The following is a 19,740-nucleotide window of genomic DNA, read 5'->3' as shown; positions in this document are numbered from 1 at the left end:
TCAAGGATACGTGTCCTAAGGGAAGGACAGACAGATGGGCAAAAGCGGCGGGGTTACACTGTTAATGAGGAATAAAGTTAAATTGATAGCAAGAAGTGATATAGGATCAGAAGGCATAGAATTTATATGGGTAGAGTTGAGGAATCGTAAAGGTAAAAAGACCCTGATGGGAGTTATGTGTAGGCCCCCTAGCAGTAGTCAGGATATGGGGCAGAAAATAAATCAGGAGATAGAAAAGGCATATAAAAAAGGCAATATTGCAATAATTACAGAGGACTTCAATATGCAGGTGGACTGGGAAAATCAGGTAGGTGGTGGATCCCAAGAAAAGGAATTTGTGAAATGTCTAAGAGGTGGTTTTTGGAGTAACTTGTGACAGAGCCTACCAGGGAACAGGCAATTCTGGATTTTGTGATGTGTAATGAGGCAGACTTGATTACGGAACCTTGAGGGAGCAGTGGCCACAATATGATAGAACTTACTCTGCAATCTGAGAGGGAGATACTGGAATCAGATGTAATGATATTACAATTAAATAAAGGTAACTACAAAGACATGAAGGAGGAGCTGGCCAGCGATGATTGGAAAGGGAGCCTAGCAGGGAAGACAGTGGGCAGGAGTTTATGAGAATTATTCGGGACGCACAACAGAAATTCATCCCAAGGAGAAGGAAATATGCTAAGGGGAGCATGAGGCATCCATGGCTGACAAGGGAAGTCAAGGGCAGCATAAAAGCCGCAAGGATGTAAATATATATAAATATATGAAAGGTAAGAGCGAGGCAAAAATAGCTATTGGACCACTGGAAAATGAAGCTGGAGAAGTAATAATAGGAAACAAAGCAATGGCAGTGGAACTGAATAGTTTCTTTGCATCAGTCTTCATGGTGGAAGACACAAGTGGGATGCCAGAGCTCCAGGAGAGTTAGGGGGCATAGGTGAGTGTAGTGGCCATCACTAAGAAACAGAAAGATCTGAAGGTGGATAAATTACCTGGACTGGATGGATTACACCCCAGGATTCTAAAAGAAATAGCTGAGGAAATTGTGGAGGCATTGATGGTGATCTTTCAGGAATCACTGGAGGCAGGGAGGGTACCGGAGGACTAGAAAGTAGCTAATGCAACACTATTGTTTAAGAAGGGTGGGAGACAGCAGACAGGACGTTATAGGCTGGTTAGCCTAACTTCAATCATTGGCAAGATTTTAGAGTTAATTATTAAAAATGAGATCACAGAGTACTTGAAAGTGCATGATAAAGTAGGACTGAGTCAGCACGGCTTTGTTAAGGAGAGGTCATGTCTGACAAATCTGTTAGAGTTCTTTGAGGTGGTAACAAGGAAGTTAGATAAAGGAGAGCCAGTGGACATGATTTATTTAGATTTCCAGAAGGCCTTTGACAAGATGCCGCACAAGAGCCTGTTAAATAAGTTAAGTGCCCATGGTGTTAAGGGTAGGATCCTGGCAATGGATAGAGAGTTGGCTGACTGGCAGATGGCAGAGAGTGGGGATAAAGGGGTCTTTCTCAGGATGGCAGCCAGTTACTAGTGGTGTGCCTCAGGGATCAGTGCTGGGACCACAAACTTTCACAATATACATTAACGATTTGAAGAAAGAACAGAATGCACTGTTGCTAAGTTTGCAGATGATACAAAGATATGCAGAAAAATAGACAGTATTGAGGAAGCAGGGGGGCTGCAGAAGGATTTGGACAGGTAGGAGAGTGGGCAAAGAAGTATCAGATGGAATACAATGTGGAAAAGTGTGAGGTTATTGGAAAGAGGAATGGAAGCATAGACTATTTTCTAAATGTGAAAATGCTTAGGAAATCAGAAACACAAAGGGACTGGGAGTCATTGCTTAAGATTCTGTGAAAGGTAACGTGCAGGTTCAGTCAACAGTTAGGAAAGCAAATGCAGTGTTAGCATTCATATGGAGAGGACTATAATACAAGAGCAGGGATGTACTTCTGAAGCTTATAATGCTCTGGTCAGACACCAGTTGGAGTATTGTGAACAGTTTTGGGTCCCATATCTAAGGAAGGATGTGCTGGCCTTGGAAAGGATCCACAGGAGGTTCACAAGAATGATCCCTGGAAGAGCTTGTCATATTTGGAATGGTTGAGGATGCTGGGTCTGTACTCGTTGGAGTTTAGAAGGAAAGGAGGGATCTTATTGAAACTTACAGGATACTGCGAGGCTTGGATAGAGCGGATGTGGAGAGGATGTTTCCACTAGTAAGAAAAACTAGAACCAGAGGCACAATCTCAGGCTAAAGGGACGATCCTTTAAAATAGAGATGAGGAATAATTTTTTTCAGCCAGAGTGGTGAATCTCTTTGCTGCAGAAGGCTGGGGAGGCCAGATCATTGAGTGTCTTTAAGACAGAAATAGGTTCTTGATTGATAAAGGGATTAAGGGTTATGGGGAAAAGGCAGGAGAATGGGGATGAGAAAAATATCAGCCATGATTGAATGGTGGAGCAGGCTTGATGGGCCGAGTGGCCTAATTCTGCTCCTATATCTTATAGTGTTATGGTCTAAAGCAGATAGTACCCAAAGCAAATGATGAAATTGGATGAGTAGAAATCGCCAAGTAAATACTGGAAGGATCAATGCTATTGATTTCAGTGCCCCCACAAATTCCATTACCTTTTCACCAACTCTATCCTTCGTTCTTTGTGTCACAAGTGGAGAACGTTGTTAGGAAGGCTTATGGGATGTTAGCCTTTATAGGAAGGGGCTTAGAGTATAAAAGCTGCCGTCTAATGCTTCAGTTATACAGAACGTTGGTTAGACCGCATTTGGAGTACTGCGTCCAGTTCTGGTCACCTTATTACCGGAAGGACGTGGAGTCTCTGGAAAGGGTGCAGAGGAGGTTTACCAGGATGTTGCCTGGCATGGGGGGACTGGGTTACGAGGAGAGACTGAAGAGGCTGGGGCTATTCTCCTTGGAAAGAAGGAGATTGAGAGGGGACATGATAGAGGTATATAATATACTGAAGGGAATAGATAGAGTTAATAGTGAGAGACTGCTCCCTAGACTGGGTACGAACACAAGAGGTCATCACTTAAGGGTGAGGGGGGGGAGGTATAATTTGGTGGTAAGAGGAAGGTTCTTTACACAGAGAGTTGTGGGGGTCTGGAATGCGCTACCGAGTAGGGTGGTGGAGGCAGGCACGTTGGACTCGTTTAAGATGCAGTTAGATAGGCATATGAGTGAAACGAGAATGGAGGGATATGGTAGGGGCTATTAAATAGGGTTAAACCTCGGGAGACACCGGAAGGGCAGGCTGTATGACTAATATGTTTTGTCTTTATTCCACAGGTGGAGGTCCACCTCGTGTCAAGCGAGGGGCATGCACACGGCGGGTTGTGCGTGGGCTGCTCTTGGAAGTCCAGGAGTGGCCTAGTACTTCATGTCGGTGTGTGTGCTTGATCCTGGACCGATAGACGGGCTCCACAACAGCTCAGTGACTAGCACTGCTAGCTGTGCAGATACATGGATTTGGGCCTGTGTCTGTGGGAGTTTGCGCATTCTCCCTGTGGTTGCGTGGGTTTCCTCCGGGCGCTCCGGTTTCCTCCCACACCCCAAAGATGTGCTCTTAGGCTAATTGGTTTCCACCAAATTGACACTATTTCTTCCCTGAATCTGACTGAGTAGGGTCCCATTCATAGACATGCAGGATAGAATAGGTGTAGGGCGATGTGGCGGCGCGGGCTCGTTGGGCCGAAGGGCCTGTTTCCCGTGCTGGGTTGTTCTTTGTTTGTTCTTTGTTCTGACACTTGCTTAACGTTGAACCAAACCATTTGCAACTGTGGCCTTTTTTTCACTCAAACTGGGTTTTGAATCCTTTATCTGCTCCAATACTGTGACCACCTACTTCCACTTCTGTAACATCATCTATCAGTCTCTCTGCTTCAGTTCATCTGCTGCTAAAACCCTCATGACATGGAGATGCCGGCATTGGATTGGGGTAAACATAGTAAGAAGTCTCACAACACCAGGTTAAAATCCTCATCCATGCCATTGCTATCTCTGGACTTGATTACATGCATGCTCTGATGAATGATCATCTAGACTCGAAACATTGGCTCTATTCTCTCTCGACAGATGCTGTCAAACCTGCTGAGATTTTCCAGCATTTTCTGTTTTTATACCAATGTTTTATTGGCTGCCCTCCCACTTGCACTTAAGATAAGCATGAGCTCTTTCAAAACATCCATCACCTTTATGCTTGTTGACCTATAATGGTTCTCAGTCTGGCAACACTTCAATTTTAAAATTCTCATCCTCCTTTTGAGATCTCTCCATAGCCTTGCCTGTCCCCCAACCCCATACAATCTGTGTTGTCATGGCCTCTTGCCTATCTTTAATTTTCACAGTTCTGCAATCACCTTCAGCTGTCTAGGTATTAAGTTCTGAAATTCCTTCCCTGAAGCCCTCCAACACTCTCTCCTCCTCTAAGGTGATCCTTAAAATCTATGTCTTTGACCAGGCCTGTCCTGACATCTCACATGAATCAGTGTCAGGTTTTGTTTAATAATACATCTGGGAAACATTCTAGGATGTTTTATTATGTTAAAGGTGCCATGTAAATCTATCATAGAAATCCGACAGTGCAGAAGGAGACTATTCAGCCCATCCAGTCTGCACCAACAACAATTCCACCCAGACCCGAAGCCCCACGTATTTACCCTGCTAATCCCTCTAATGTACACATCCCGTGACATTAAGGGGCAATTTAACATGGCCAATCAGCCTAACCCGCACATCTTTGGAGTGTGGGAGGAAACTGGAGAACCTGGAGGAAACCCACGCAGACATGGGGAAAACATGCAAACTCCACACAGACAGTGACCCAATTCGAGAATCCCTGGAGCTGTGAGGCAGCAGTGCTAACCCACTGTGCTCTTGTTCTTACACTATATATTTTCTCTGGTTTAGATCCTCCTAGAATCAGAGATTACCTTTACTAACCAGAATCTAGTCATATGACAAGGCGAACAGGGAACTTTAATAATAACATTCTCTGCAAACCTCTTGCAATCTCATGTATTAGAACCATAGCACCCCTACAGTATAGGTGGCTGCTATTTGGCCCATTGGGTCTGCACTGACTCTTCAAAAAAGCATTCCACCCAGGCCCACCACCAGTCCCGTCCCTGTAACCCCAAGCATTTACCCTACTAATCCCCCTAACCTCCACATCTTGGGACACTAAGAAGCAATTTAACATGACCAAACCACCTAACCTGCACAAGTATGGGAGGAAACTGGAGCATCTGGAGGAAACCCACGCAGACATGACAGGAACGTTCAAGCCCCAATCAGTGACCCAAGGCTGGAATTGAACCTGGGTCTCTGGTGCTATGAAGCAGCAGTGCCAACTGCTAATTCTTTCAGAACTTCTATTTTCTGCTTGCAGAGCAGACTGACCCACGCTCTAGTGAGCTAAGGAGTAAGTTGATTTTGCCTGTAATATGTAATAAACATTGCCTTAAAAGCATTCTGACCAATGCATACTACTCCTTGTTAAAAAGTCCCTGCATCCCCTTCATAGACTGAATTAATTTTGAACAATAATTTGTAAGTTACCAGCTTTAACCTTTCTACTGTTCCACGTATTCATGGCTCAACTTGGAGCATTCCTTAGTCTTCCATTAGTTGGATTTGAGACTCACTGTTTTACTCAACTACAAGCAAACAGTCTCATTTCAGTAAGAGATGAAGCTTAAAATTCAACCCCTCCCCACCCCAAATCCCTTTGAGGAAAAGACCACCTCCCAGGCTCTGTCATTGTAAGTGACATTTCTAATGCTCAAGAAAGAACCGAAACAAAACTTCAAGGCCTCAGCCACTGCCAAAATCCTGATTTGGTGAGCTGAATTTGGATTGTGCTGTCTGAGAATGTGCTGTAACCAGGATCTAATTTCCCCAGAGTATATCAGGACTGTTAAGTCAGCTGGACTGCTGGAATATTTTCTTTCTAGCTTCTAGCAATTTCTGCTCAGACCATTTTCAAAATTATTTGAATAAAGCCAAGGGGGCGCATTTCAAAGCTTTCAATGCTGAAGCATTGGGAGACCCTTAAGTAATTTTCAAAGTACTGTTTAAAAGGAACACTCCTTTTGAGGGCGGACAGTGGGGTGATGTTGAGCCTGAGGAAATGGCAGCATTGCTGCATGCATGCTCAAAGTCCCTCACTTTAACTATCAGCCTTGGTTACATTAGTTATATCTGTCACTGCTGCATTAATCATACTCATGTGTAAATGAGAATGATACGCAACTAGTCCAACAAAACCTGTCCCATTTACTACCACATCAGTAGCACACAATACATCAACGACAAGCAAATAAGCAGATTATTTAACAATATCTACTTAGTGAACTGTTTCTTAAAACAGCCTGAGGAATTCCAAATGCCCCTCAGCCAGCCACATACACTTCTCTGTAACTTTATACTGTTATTGAATGCTTTCTCAATTACCAGTGCACCTCTCTGCTACAGCTGCAGCTGATGATCTTGAGCTTTCCAAGCGAGCAGCAGGCTTACCCTTTTTGTTCCTTTCGCTGTCGGATCAGTTGAACAAGCTCCTTATCAAAATATTCCTCATCTTTTCCATCATCCTTCTGGTTCTCTTCCCTCTCCTGGGTGTCCACCTTCTCTTTATGGAGCTGGCTGGAGATGTGCTTAGCATAGGCCGAGAGGCCCACCACAGTCACCCTGCAGATTCGGCATTCATGTTTGCAGTCCCTGTCGAAAGAGGGAGACAGTGGAGACTGAATCGTACCAACAGGCATTTTAGAATGAGCTGGAGTGTAGGAGCAGGGGGGAGAAAGGTACAGGGTGTTGGGGAGGAGGGTGCAGGGTATCAGGGGGTGGTTACACCATCCCCGGCTCCTTTAACTTAACATTTATTTTTGATGGCTGCAGCAGGCATGCTTCTGCTGCCTTCCCCTGCACCGAGGTGACTGCACTCCCCTGACAGAGCAGGAAGAATGAAAGTCACTCAGGACTTCAAGCACATGTTCAGCAGGCAGTCCAAGCAGATAACGTCAGGTCAGCTGGTGTGAGGCAGCCCTGGCAACTGTTTCTTTATTTAATCATGTCCTCTGCTAATTCCAACTTTAGGGAGCTGCCACCAATAGTTGGTCTGTAACTGAAGCCAGCCCAGTTTAGCAATGTTGCCTGGAATCCTGAGAGGACAGGTCTTACGACAGCTGCCTGGATGTGTAGTATAAAATACTGCTTTATTTGGGGAACCAGAGATGGTAGGCAACACCAATCATGAAAGTTGTTAACATCTGCTGTACTCACTGCAATTCCTTCCTTAAAACAGCACACATTTGCTGCCTTGAGGAGAGTATTTTTTTAAAAAAGGGCACAGCACATGGGGCTTCCAACTGTTAACACATCGGGTAGGCACCTCTATTGATTCCAGCTGGACCGTTACTGTATCCACTTGTCGAGCCTGCCCCCATCTATCTGACTCCTTTCTGCCCCTCACCAACCTCTGTCCCCCCGCTTAACATTTTCCTCTTTCATCCAAACCACCCAGCACCGCTGTTCCCCACCCTCCCGCAACTGTCTCCATGTCGACCCTGTCCCATTGCCTAGCCTGCCTGCTGACACCTAGCCTTCCCACTGACCCCACCCTCCCATCCTGCTGACCTCTGTCCCATCACCTGTCCCCCTGCATGCAACCTGATTCCATTCCCCTCCCCTGTTCAAGATGGAAAGCTGAGTGTGTCAATAAAGTCTGATTATTTAGCATGGCAGGTGGTGGGAAGCGGTGCATCAATGTTGGGTCCACTGTTCTTCACAATTTACATTAATAATTTCAACTTTGGAATCAAAATACAATTTCTAAATTTGTGGATTTCACCAAATTTTCAAAGGTGAGCGAATAGTCGATACTGAGGAGGGTTGCAACAAATTAAACTTGAAGATTAGTCAAATAAATGTAATAAAACGTGAGGTGGTATATTTTGGTAGGTGGTCCCTCATTGGAAGGTGGAGGAATAAAGGGACTGCAAAAAACAAATACACCAAGCACTAAAAGTTGTGCCATTGGTTAGAAAGGCCCTAACAAGCAAAATAAGCACTAGGCTTTATTTCTAGAAAGATATAATTGAAAAACAGGAAAATTATGCCAAACCTGCATCAAACTTTGATTAGTTGATACCTATGAAAACTGTGTGCCATTCTGGTTGCCATATTATTAAAACAATATAGAGGAGCAGAGAAAATTTACCAGGATAATACCAGAAATATGGAGGTATCAAGCTGGGCCACTTCTCCCTTAACAAATAGGCTGAGGAATGAGCTAGAGATCTTTAAATTGATGCACGGTTCCAATGGAACAGCATTTTAATAAAAGAGTCATCAAGAAATCCAACTGGGAATTCATTAGAAATTCACTGAGAGTGGTGAGAATGTGGAACTCCTTACCACAAGAAGTGAGTGAAGCAAATAATGAAGACGCAGTTAAGGGGAGAATATAAGAACATAAGAAATAGGAGCAGGAGTAGGCCATCTAGCCCTTCCAGCCTACCCCGCCATTCAATAAGATCATGGCTGATCTGAAGTGGATCAGTTCCACTTACCTGCCTGCTTCCCATAACCCTTAATTCCCTTATCAATCAGAATTCTATCTACCCATGACTTAAACATATTCAACAAGGTAGCCTCCACCACTTCAATGGGCAGAGAATTCCAGAGATTCACCACCCCTCTAAGAGAAGAAGTTCTCCTCAACTCTGTTCTAAACTGCGCCCCCCCCCGCCTTATTTTGAGGCTGTGCCCTCTAGTCCTGGTTTCCTTTCTAGGTGGAAAGAATCTCTCTACCTCTACCCTATCTAGCCCCTTCATTATCTTGTAAGTCTCAATAAGATCCCCCCTCAGCCTTCTAAACTCCAATGAGTACAGGCCCAATCTACTCAATCTCTCCTCATAAGCTAACCCCCTCGTCTCCGGTATCAGCCTGGTGAACCTTCTCTGTACTCCGTCCAAGGCCAATATATCCTTTTGCAAATAAGGGGACCAAAACTGCACATAGTACTCCAGTTGCGGCCTCACCAGTGCCTTGTGCAGTTGCAGCAAGACCTCCCTGCTTTTATATTCTATCCCCCTCACGATAAAGGCCAACATTCCTTTCATCTTCTTGATCACTTGCTGCACCTGCAGACTGAGTTTTTGCGATTCGTGTACAAGGACCCCCAGGTCCCTCTGCACAGTAGCATGCTGCAACTTTTCACCCTTTAAACAATATTCCTTCCTACTATTATTTCTACCAAAGTGGATAACCTCACATTTGCTAACATTATACTCCATCTGCCAGGTCCTCGCCCACTCACTCAGCCTATCCAGATCTCTCTGCAGACTTTCCGCGTCCTCCACATAATTCATTTTCCCACTCATCTTCGTGTCAACAGCAAACTTTGTTACCCTGCACTTAACCCCCTCCTCCAGATCGTCTATGTATATGGCAAACAGTTGAGGTCCCAGCACCGATCCCTGCGGCACGCCACTAGTCACCAACTGCCAACCGGAAAAGCACCCATTTATTCCAACTCTTGGCTTCCTGTTAGATAGCCAATCCTCAATCCACGCTAACACTTTACCCCCAACTCTGTGTACCCTAACTTTCTGCAGCAACCTTTTATGAGGCACCTTTTTGAATGCCTTCTAGAAATCTAAAAACACCACATCCACTGGTTTCCCTCTGTCTACCGCACTAGTCACATCTTCATAAATATCCAGTAAATATTCGTCAAACATGACTTCCCCTTCACGAATCCATGCTGCGTCTGCTTGATCGAACCGTTCTTTTCTAGGTGCCCTGCTATTTCTTCATTAGTGATGGATTCTTCATTAATGATGGATGCATTTTCCCAACTACGGACATTAAGCTAACCGGCCTGTAGTTACCCACCTTTTGTCTGCTACCTTTTTTAAACAGCGGCGTAACAGTAGCTGTTTTCCAATCCGCCAGCACTTCCCCAGAGTCCAGCGAATTTTGATAAGTAACTACTAACGCATCTGCTATTACTTCAGCCATTTCTTTCAGAACCCTGGGATGCATTCCATCCAGTCCCGGGGACTTGTCTACCTTCAGTCCCATTAGTCTACCAAGCACTACCTCTTTAGTAACAGTAATTGTATTAAGGACCTCATCTCCTACCAAGCTTCTATCTTTAATATTCGGTAAGCTATTTGTGTCCTCCACCGTGAAGACTGACACAAAAAACTTACTTAAAGTCTCAGCCATTTCCTCATTTCCCACCATTAAATCTCCCCTCTTGTCCTCCAAGGGTCCAACATTCACTCTAGCCACTCTCTTCTTCTTTATATATTTGTAAAAACTTTTACTATCATTTTTTATATTTAGAGCTAATTTAGTTTCATACTCTATATTTCCTTTCTTTATCGCTTTCTTAGTCATTCTTTGTTGTTTTTTAAATCTTTCCCAATCTTCTAATTCCCCACTATTTTTAGCTGCTCTGTACGCATCGGTTTTTAATTTAATACTCTCCTTTATTTCCTTTGTTATCCATGGCTGGTTATCCCTTTTCTTACAGTCCTTCTTTATCACCGGAATATATTTTTGCTGCGTACTGAAAAAGATCTCCTTAAAAATCTTCCACTGTTCCTCAGGTCCTACCAACCAGTCTGCAACCCCGGTCTACATTAGCCAATTCTGCCCTCATCTCATCATACTTCCCTCTGTTCAAGCAGAGGACACTGGTTTGGAACCCTACTTTCTCACCCTCCAACTGTGAGAGAAATTCAACCATATTGTGATCACTCGTCCCAAAACGATCCCTCACAAGAAGATCTCTAATTCTACCTGCCTCGTTACACAGTACCAGATCTAAGATAACTCGCTCCCTCGTAGGTTCCGTAACAACTGTTCAAGGAAACTATCCCGACAGCATTCTAAGAACACTTCCTCAAGTCCACTGTATCCGACTTGAGTCAATCAATCTATACGCAGGTTAAAACCCCCAGAGTCTGGAAAGGCATAAGGATGACGACAGTGACAGATTTAGAGGAGAAAAAGATCAAGTGACTTGAGTGCAGAATAAAACCTGCATGGATTGGTTGGCCCAAATGTCCTGGATCTGTGACAGAGACTTTCAGCCCATTGAACCTGCTCTGCTATTTAATACAATCATGGCTGATCAACTACTTCAATGGATATTTTGTAATCCTAGGTACCTCTGTATTTTATCTGACACCATGCATTTCTGTACCCCAGTATCTCTGGATGCCCTCATCACCTGTCCTGTCACCACTGTACCTCTCTACCCTTCCTGTTCCCTCATCAATATACCTTTGTATCACACCTGTAACTCCGTACCCAATTTTGCCGCACATCTCTGAATCCAATTTTACCACTTCATATCCCACTTGTCTTAACCCCATATTTCTGTGCTCTGCCCGATACCCCACTAAATCTCCACAGCCAGACTGACCCTGCAATTGTACACTCCATCCTGTTACCCAGTATTTGATACCCAACCTGTCACACTCCCATTCCATACCTCTGCACCTTCCCCAGTAACTCTGCCTGCTTACTGCTTCTGCATTCTGCACATTCTTTTACCCTGTCTATTCTGCTACAGCAATTGTTCTTTACCTCTGCAACCCTCCTGTACCCACCCATTTCTCCATGCCTTGCTTGCCCCCATTACCCCATTTCGCTTGATCCGGTTTGCTCCCCTATGTATCTCTGGACGCTGCACATCCCCTCCCTCTGTATCCCATCCGTCTGCCCTCCTTAATCTTTGTACCCTAGCTGCCTCCTTGTATCTGTATTCTGCTTACCCTGCCCCCAAGTTATCCTTGTACCCCATCTGTCCCCCTACAAAATGCAGGCAACATTGCAGCCACAGAACTGATTGTCAAAATTCTTAACTCGAAGGCTAAATTCTTGTCTTAAATTGGTTATTTTAGAAAAGCCAAGTTCATTGTGTCAGCTCACTTCATTGCTAAATTCTTAACATTTTTTTCCATTTGTGTCAAAGTCTTTTGGCTTCAGCTCCTTTCATGCTTCAGTAGGTATTTTTCTAGCCAAATGCGGTGAGACCAGAGGATCCAAATTCCATTCCTTATCTGTGCTGCACATCTGCTGTTAGTGAGGGTCCTCGCAACTGGCTGCAGCACTCTAAGAACACTCTAAGCGCTCCTGCTCACTTCTGTTAGAAATGTAATTGAGGACTTGGGACCACGTGTGACTGTGATGCCCCAGGCAATTCAGAAAGAATCTGTTTAGCCTATGGTACCCATGCTAGAATTGGTATCATTCTCATCTCACAAAGGATGAAGGTTCAAGCCCAACTACTCCAGAGACTCAAGTCCATAATGTTGGCCAACATTCCTGTACTGAGGCTGTGCTGCACTGTCAGGTGAGATATGTTAAAGCTAAGTGGCCAAACAACCAGAGGAGACAGGAGGAAAATATTATTTTATAGAGTTGTGACCTGGAATGTACTGCCTAAAAGCAGATTCAATAATAACTTTCAGAAAAGGAATTGGATAATTGAGGGAAAGATTGTAGGAAAGGGGGACAAATGAAACAGAGGTACTGTTACATTCTCAGATGGACATACTGGATCCCATAGCACTATTTAAAGAAGAATGGTAAGCTCTCCCCAGTATCTTGGGCAACACTTGTCACTCAACTGACAGCATTTAAACAGATGCATTATCTCATTGATGTTGGTGGACAGCTCCTCACCATTGATTCCACTGCTTCTATATCAATTGGCTGACCAGATTTTTTTTAAATGGGGCTTAAGTAAATTGGCTTAGTGTAAAGACTGCACCTCCTACAGTGGGTTCCTTAGACAGCATGCTTGTCTCCGAAATGAGACTTGAATTCACAGAGTAAGTGTGTTAGCACTGAACCACAACTAAAACTGTAGACATTACATCTATTGAGGTGTTTCAGTAACTCTCAGGATCCCTGCATTGCTGAGCCCCCCTCTCTGTTGCCACTACATAAAGATTATAAAATCATAATACATCAGAGCAAAATTAGGCCGCACAGCCTATCAAGTCTGCGCCACTATTAATTCAATCATGGTTGATATTTTTCTCATCCCCATTCTCCTGCCTTTTCCCCACAACCCTGATCTCCTTATCAATCAAGAACCTGTCTTAAAGACACTCAATGTCTTGGTCTCCACAGCCTTCTGGGGCAAAGAGTTCCACAGATTCACCACTCTCTGGCTGAAGAAATCCCTCCTCAACTCTGTTTTAAAAGATTGTCCCTTTAGCCTGAGGTTGTGCCCTCTGGTTCTAGTTTTTCCTACTAGTGGAAACATCCACTCCATGCCCACTCTATCCAGGCCTCGCAGTATCCTGCAAGTTTCAGTAAGATCCCCCCCACCAACCTTCTCAACTCCAGTGAGTACAGACCCAGAGCGGTCAACCATTCCAAATACCACAAGCCCTTCATTCCAGGGATCATTCTTGTACACCTCCTCTGGACCCTTTCCAAGGCCAGTACATCCATCTCTACATCCTGCTCACAATACTCCAAATGGGGTCTGACCACAGTCTTATACAACCTCAGAAGTACATCCCTGCTCTCATACGCTAGCCCTCTTGACATGAATGCTAACATTTGCCTTCTTAACTGCTGACTGAACCTGTATGTTAACCTTAAGGGAATCTTGAACAATGACTCCCAGTCCCTTTGTGTTTCAGGTTTCCTAAGCATTTTCACATTTAGAAAATAAGTCTATGCCTCCTTTCCTCCTTCCAAAGTGCATAACCTCACACTTCTGGGCGGCACGGTAGCACAGTGGTTAGCACAACTGTTTCACAGCTCCAGGGACCTGGATTTGATTCCTGGCTTGGGTCACTGTCTGCATGGAGTTTGCACAGTAAAAAGTCTGACAACACCACGTTTAAGTCCAACTGATTTGTCTGATAGTAAACTCATAAGCTTTTGGGGTTAGTCTCTTCGTCAGGTGAATGGAGAGACAGAGCATATGAAGGACAGACAGTTCACAGATTAGAATGCGAATCCTTACACCTAACTTGCTGTTCAAGTCTTAAAGTGGCCGACAATGTGAGTGGAAGGAGCACTGATCACAGGTTAAAGAGATGTGTATTGTCTCCAGACAGTACCATAAGTGAGGCTTTGCAAACTCAGGCAAGTCATGGGGATTACAGATAGTGCGACATGAACCCAAGATCCTTGTTGAGACCGTCCTTGTGTGTGCGGAACTTGGCTATCAGTCTCTGCTCAGCGACTCTGCGCTGTCGTGTGTTGTAAAGGCCGCCTTGGAGAATGCTTACCCGAAGGTCAGAGGCTGAATGCCCGTGACCACTGAAGTGTTCGCCAACAGGAAGGGAGCAGTCTTGCCTGGTGATTGTCGAGCGATGTTCATTCATCCGTTGTCATACAGTCTGCATGGTCTCCCCAATGTACCATGCTTCGGGACATCCTTTCTTGCAACATATCAGGTAGACAACGTTGGCCGAGTTGCAAGAGTATTTACCGTATACCTGGTGGATGGTATTCTCACGTGTGATGATGTCATCCATGTCAATGATCCGGCATGTCTTGCAGAGGTTGCTGGGGCGGGGTTGTGTACCCATGCAACCTCAAACAGACCACTGTTCGCAGCAAACCACCCAGCCTTCAGGAGAACAGTGACCACAATACCACACAACCCTGCCACAGCAACCTCTACAAGACATGCCGGATCATCAACATGGATGACATCATCACACGTGAGAATACCATCCACCAGGTACACGGTAAATACTCTTGCAACTCGGCCAACGTTGTCTACCTGATAAGTTGCAAGAAAGGATGTCCCAAGCATGGAACATTGGGGAGACCATGCAGATGCTACAGCAACGGATGAATGAACATCGCTCGACAATCACCAGGCAAGACTGTTCCCTTCCTGTTGGCGAACACTTCAGTGGTCACGGGCATTCAGCCTCTGACCTTCGGGTAAGCATTCTCCAAGGTGGCCTTCATGACACACGACAGTGCAGAGTCACTGAGCAGAGACTGATAGCCAAGTTCCGCACACACGAGGACGGTCTCAACAAAGATCTTGGGTTCATGTCGCACTATCTGTAACCCCCGTGACTTGCCTGGGTTTGCAAAACCTCACTTACTGTACTGTCTGGAGATAATACACATCTCTTTAACCTGTGATCAGTGCTCCTTCCACTCACATTGTCGGCCACTTTAAGACTTGAACAGCAGGTTAGGTGTAAAGATTCGCATTCTAATCAGTAATCTGTAAACTGTCTGTGCTTTATATGCTCTGTCTGAGGCCAGAACTCTTCATTCACCTGACGAAGGGACTAACCCCGAAAGCTTGTGAGTTTACTATCAAATAAATCGGTTGGACTTAAACCTGGTGTTGTCAGACTTTTTATTGCGTTTACCCCAGTCCAACACCGGCATATCCACTGCATGGAGTTTGTACATTCACCTCGTGTCTGCGTGGGTTTCCTCCGGATGCTTCGGTTTCCTCCCACAGTCCAAAGGTGTGCAGGTTAGGTTGATTGGCCATGCTAAAAATTGGCCCTAGTGTCCTGAGATGCGTGGGTTAGAGGGATTAGTGGCTAAATATGTAGGGATATGGGGGTAGGGCCTGGGTGGGATTGTGGTCAGCGCAGACTTGATGGGCTGAATGGCCTCTTTCTGTACTGTAGGGTTTCTATGATTTCTATGATTCTTTTCCACATTGTATTCCATCATGATACTTTTATGCCCACTCTCCTAACCTGTCCAAGTCCTTCTGCAGTCCCCCGTTTCCTCAATACTACCTGCCCCTTTACATATCTTTATATCATCTGCAAACTTAGCAACAATGTCTTCAGTTCCTTCATCCAAATCGTTAATGTACATTCTGAAAAGTTGTGGTCCCAGCACTGACCCCAAGGCACACCACTAGTCACCGGCTGCCATCCTGAAAAAGACCCCTTTATCCCCACTCTCTGACTTCTGCCAGTCAGTCAATCCTCAATCCACGCCAGGATCTTACTCTTAACACCATGGACACTCAGCATCCTATGCAGCACCATGTCAAAGGCCTTTGGAAATCTAAATAAATCACGTCCACTAGTTCTCCTTTATCTAACTTCTTTGTTATCTCCTCAAAGAACTCTTAACAGATTTGTCAGACATGACCTCCCCTTGACAAAGCCAAGCTGACACAGTCCTACTTTATCATGGACTCCAAGTACTCTGTGATGCCACCTTTAATAATGGACTCTAAAATCTTGCCAATGACCGAAGTCAGGATAACTGGCCTATAACTTCCTGTCTGCTGCCTCCTTCCCTTCTTAAACAGCCATGTTACATTAGCTACTTTCTAGTCCTTTGGTACCCTCCCTGCCTTCAGTGATTCCTGAAAGATCACCATCAATGCCTCCACAATTTCCTCTGCTATCTCTTTTAGAACCCTTGGGGTGTAGTCCATCCGGTCCAGGTGATTTATCCATCTTCAGACCTTTCAGTTTCCCTAGAACCTTCTCTTTAGTGATGGCCACTACATTCACCTGTGCTCCCTGACTCTCCCGGAGCTCTAGCATCCCATTAGTGTCTTCCGCCATGAAGACTGATGCAAAGTAACTATTCAGCTCCTCTGCCATTGCTTTGTTTCCGATTATTACTTCTCCAGCCTCATTTTCCAGTGGTCCAATGCTATTTTTGCCTCTCCTTTACCTTCTATATATTGAAAAAAACTCTTCCTATCTTCTTATATATTACTAACTACCTTACACTCATATTTCAATTTCTCCTCCCTTATTGTTTTTTAGTTGTCCTTGGTTTGCTTTTAAAGGTTTCCCAATCCTCTGGCTTCCCACTAACCCTCGCCACTTTGTATGCTTTTTTCTTTTGCTTTTAAGCTGTCCTTGACTTCCCTCATCAGCCATGGGTACCATGTCCTCCCTCAGCATGTTTTCCCTTCCTTAGGGTGAATTTTTGTTGTGCCTCCCGAATAACTCTCAAAATCTCCTGCCATTGCTCTTCCACTGTCTTCCAAAGAAAAGAACAAAGAACAACACAGCACAGAAAACAGGCCCTTCGACCCAACAAGCCCACGCCACCATTTTAACATTCAGTGAATGCCTCATCTACCTTCTTCTACCTATGACTTTTCTCTATGCCAGATTTGGGGAGGTCTAATTTAGGGATAATTTGTTCACACCAATCAGCCTAAAAGCATGTTTTTGGGATGTGGGAAGAAACCAGAGCACCCGGGGAAAACCCACGCAAGCACGGGAAGAATGTGCTAACTCCCACAGAGACTGACCCAAGTTGGAGATCCGACCCAGGTCCATGTATCTGCACAGCAAACAGTGATAGTCACTGAGCTGTTGTGTTGCCCATCAGTTGGTCCAGTTTAAGCGTACACTAACGACGAGAAGCACTAGGCAGCTCTCGAAGCAACATCCAAGAGCAGCCCTCGCACAACCCACTGCGTGTATTCTCTGCTAGGCTCCCTTTCCAATTAACTCTGGCCAGCTCCTTCCTCATGTCTTTGTAGTTACCTTTATTTAATTGTAATACCATTACATCTGTTCCAGCTTCTCACCTCAAGCTGCAGGGTAAATTCTATATATTGTGGTCACTGCTCCCTAAAGTCACCTCCTTCCCTGTTTTCCCCACCATCCAAGGCCTGAGCTGAACAACCCTGCTCTGCAGACACAGTGCAAATGGGCTTTACAGAAGCAAAGAGCTGTAATTTTTACCTTCCTTTCAGATTCTCAAGTTCCCTGTGGTGCAGCATGCTCCTCATATGTTCATCCATCTCCTGTAATAAACACACATAAAAACTTATTTTGGTCCTCCTTTTGTTACTTGTTTGTCAATTATGGACAGACATTGTTGAAATAGGTTATTACTGCACGTCCTTTGATTGTATCTAACCAAACTAACCTCTCCCACCAGGATGCTCTGACCTTGGCTCTCGAGTGGGATCATGATAAGTGGCATCAGGTTGACTAGGTTAAAGGAAGTATGCAAATAAATAAAACCAGCAATACACCCTGGCTTTTCCCACTAACCAATAAACCTCACTGGACAGTTTTAGATGAGGGTAGATTGCAGTTGAATACTGATAAACCTGCCTCCCTACAGCAATTATCTTGTCAACACTCAAGGACTATAGTTCTAAATTAAGAGATCTTAGTAAACCAGAAGAGAAAATACTGGAAAATCTCAGCAGGTCTAGCACCATCTGTAATGAGGAAAAAGAGCTGATGTTTCGAGTCTATGCCCTCTGATTTCAGCTTTTCTGCCGTTTGGCCATTCACACCTTTCATTTTCTCTATGGACTGCCATTAGCAGCCTTTTTCCTTGTTTTTGTGGCCATAACTCATCTTTCATTCCCTCACCATGCAGTATAAATATCTCCCACTTTCTATGCCTTTTAGCTTTGAGAAAGGATCATCTGGACTCGAAATGTCAGCTCTAAGGAGTTAACTAAGGAGCAATTTACTATGGCCAATCCACCTAACCTGTACATCTTTGGAGCATGGGAGGGAACTTAAACCAGAGGAAGCCCATGCAGACACAGGGAGAAGGTGCAAATTTCACAGTTATCCAAGGCCAGAATTGAACCCAGGTCCCTGGCACTGTGAGGGAGCAATTTGAATCACTGTGCCACCTATGTAAGTATGTTACAGCCAAACTCTTATCAGAACATAGGAACATCAATCCATACCCAAAGCATTCACCCAGGACATATATCTACCAAAAAATGTGGAAGAGATGAAAACAGAAAGGAGAGAAAGACTTGACAAGAGAAGGACTGAGCGTTACCGTTTTTGAGCTGTAAGTGATGCGACACAAAATGCACTTCCTCTCTTTTCCCATTGTGGAGAACTTGACAGCAGTCAGTTCAAACCTGAAAAACACAATGGAAATTAAGTTGGAGGAAACAAGAGTTTGTGCTTATGATAGGATCAGTTCCAACAGTATCATTTTTGTGGAAACCCACATCAAATTTCTTTGGAAAAACATTTTACTTTGAAAACTCTTCTCTGTTCATTCATGCATTTTACATAATATTCAGAAGTCTGCTGGCTTACAATTTCTTCTCACAATGTATGAGTACTTTTCAGGATCCATTGTCCAGGACAGGAGAAGGCACAGAGTAAACAAAATGGCTGTAGTCAGTACACAACAGGAAGTTGACTTTATTGTTCTCAGGCTATGCTACTGTTTAACTAGGCATTGGTCAGTAACAATGCATTCTGGATCAGAGAGAGCTGAAGATCTGCTTGATGAGAAATGCTGGCCAACAAAATATACACTGAAAATATGCACTTGGAAAGGAACTGAACTTTATCTAGTAACAAATTTCATTTAAATGGTGCCTTTTAATTAGAAAACTATTGAAACAGTCAAGTCTAGAGGTGGTAAAGTGATTGATGAGAACAGGTAGGATTGTTCTCCTCATAAGAACATAAGAACATAAGAAATAGGAGCAGGAGTAGGCCATCTGGCCCTTCGAGCCTGCCCCGCCATTCAATAAGATCATGGCTGATCTGTCGTGGCTGATCTGTCGTGGCTCAGTTCCACTTTCCCGCCCTCTCCCCATAACCCTTAATCCCCTCTCTTATCAAAAACCCATCAACCCGCTTCTTAAAAATATTTAGCGAGGCAGCCTCCACCACTTCAACGGGCAGAGAATTCCAGAGATTCACCACCCTTTGAGTGAAGAAGTTCCTCCTCAACTCCGTT

The 19,740-nt window shown here is 44.5% G+C and overlaps 1 protein-coding gene across 1 annotated transcript in view; it reads right to left on the bottom strand.

The window, feature by feature from the left end:
• znf106a (zinc finger protein 106a) overlaps positions 1-18,898 on the bottom strand; it is a 62,611-nt gene extending 43,713 nt beyond the window's left edge. Inside the window, exons 1-3 of the mRNA XM_080202958.1 lie at positions 18,817-18,898; positions 17,745-17,806; positions 6,555-6,755 (exon numbers count right to left, since the gene is read on the bottom strand). Of these exons, the coding sequence (XP_080059084.1) occupies positions 6,555-6,755; positions 17,745-17,806; positions 18,817-18,870 (317 nt within the window). The 5' untranslated portion in view covers positions 18,871-18,898. The remainder of the gene's footprint in view (positions 1-6,554; positions 6,756-17,744; positions 17,807-18,816) is intronic.
• Between the last annotated feature and the right edge of the window lie 842 nt (positions 18,899-19,740).

Source organism: Carcharhinus amblyrhynchos, chromosome 14 (assembly GCF_965287045.1).
Source record: "Carcharhinus amblyrhynchos chromosome 14, sCarAmb.v2.hapA, whole genome shotgun sequence".
NCBI classification, from domain to species: domain Eukaryota; kingdom Metazoa; phylum Chordata; class Chondrichthyes; order Carcharhiniformes; family Carcharhinidae; genus Carcharhinus; species Carcharhinus amblyrhynchos.
The sequence above is the reverse complement of the archived record's forward strand: the minus strand, read 5'-3'. Positions and strand labels throughout refer to the sequence as shown.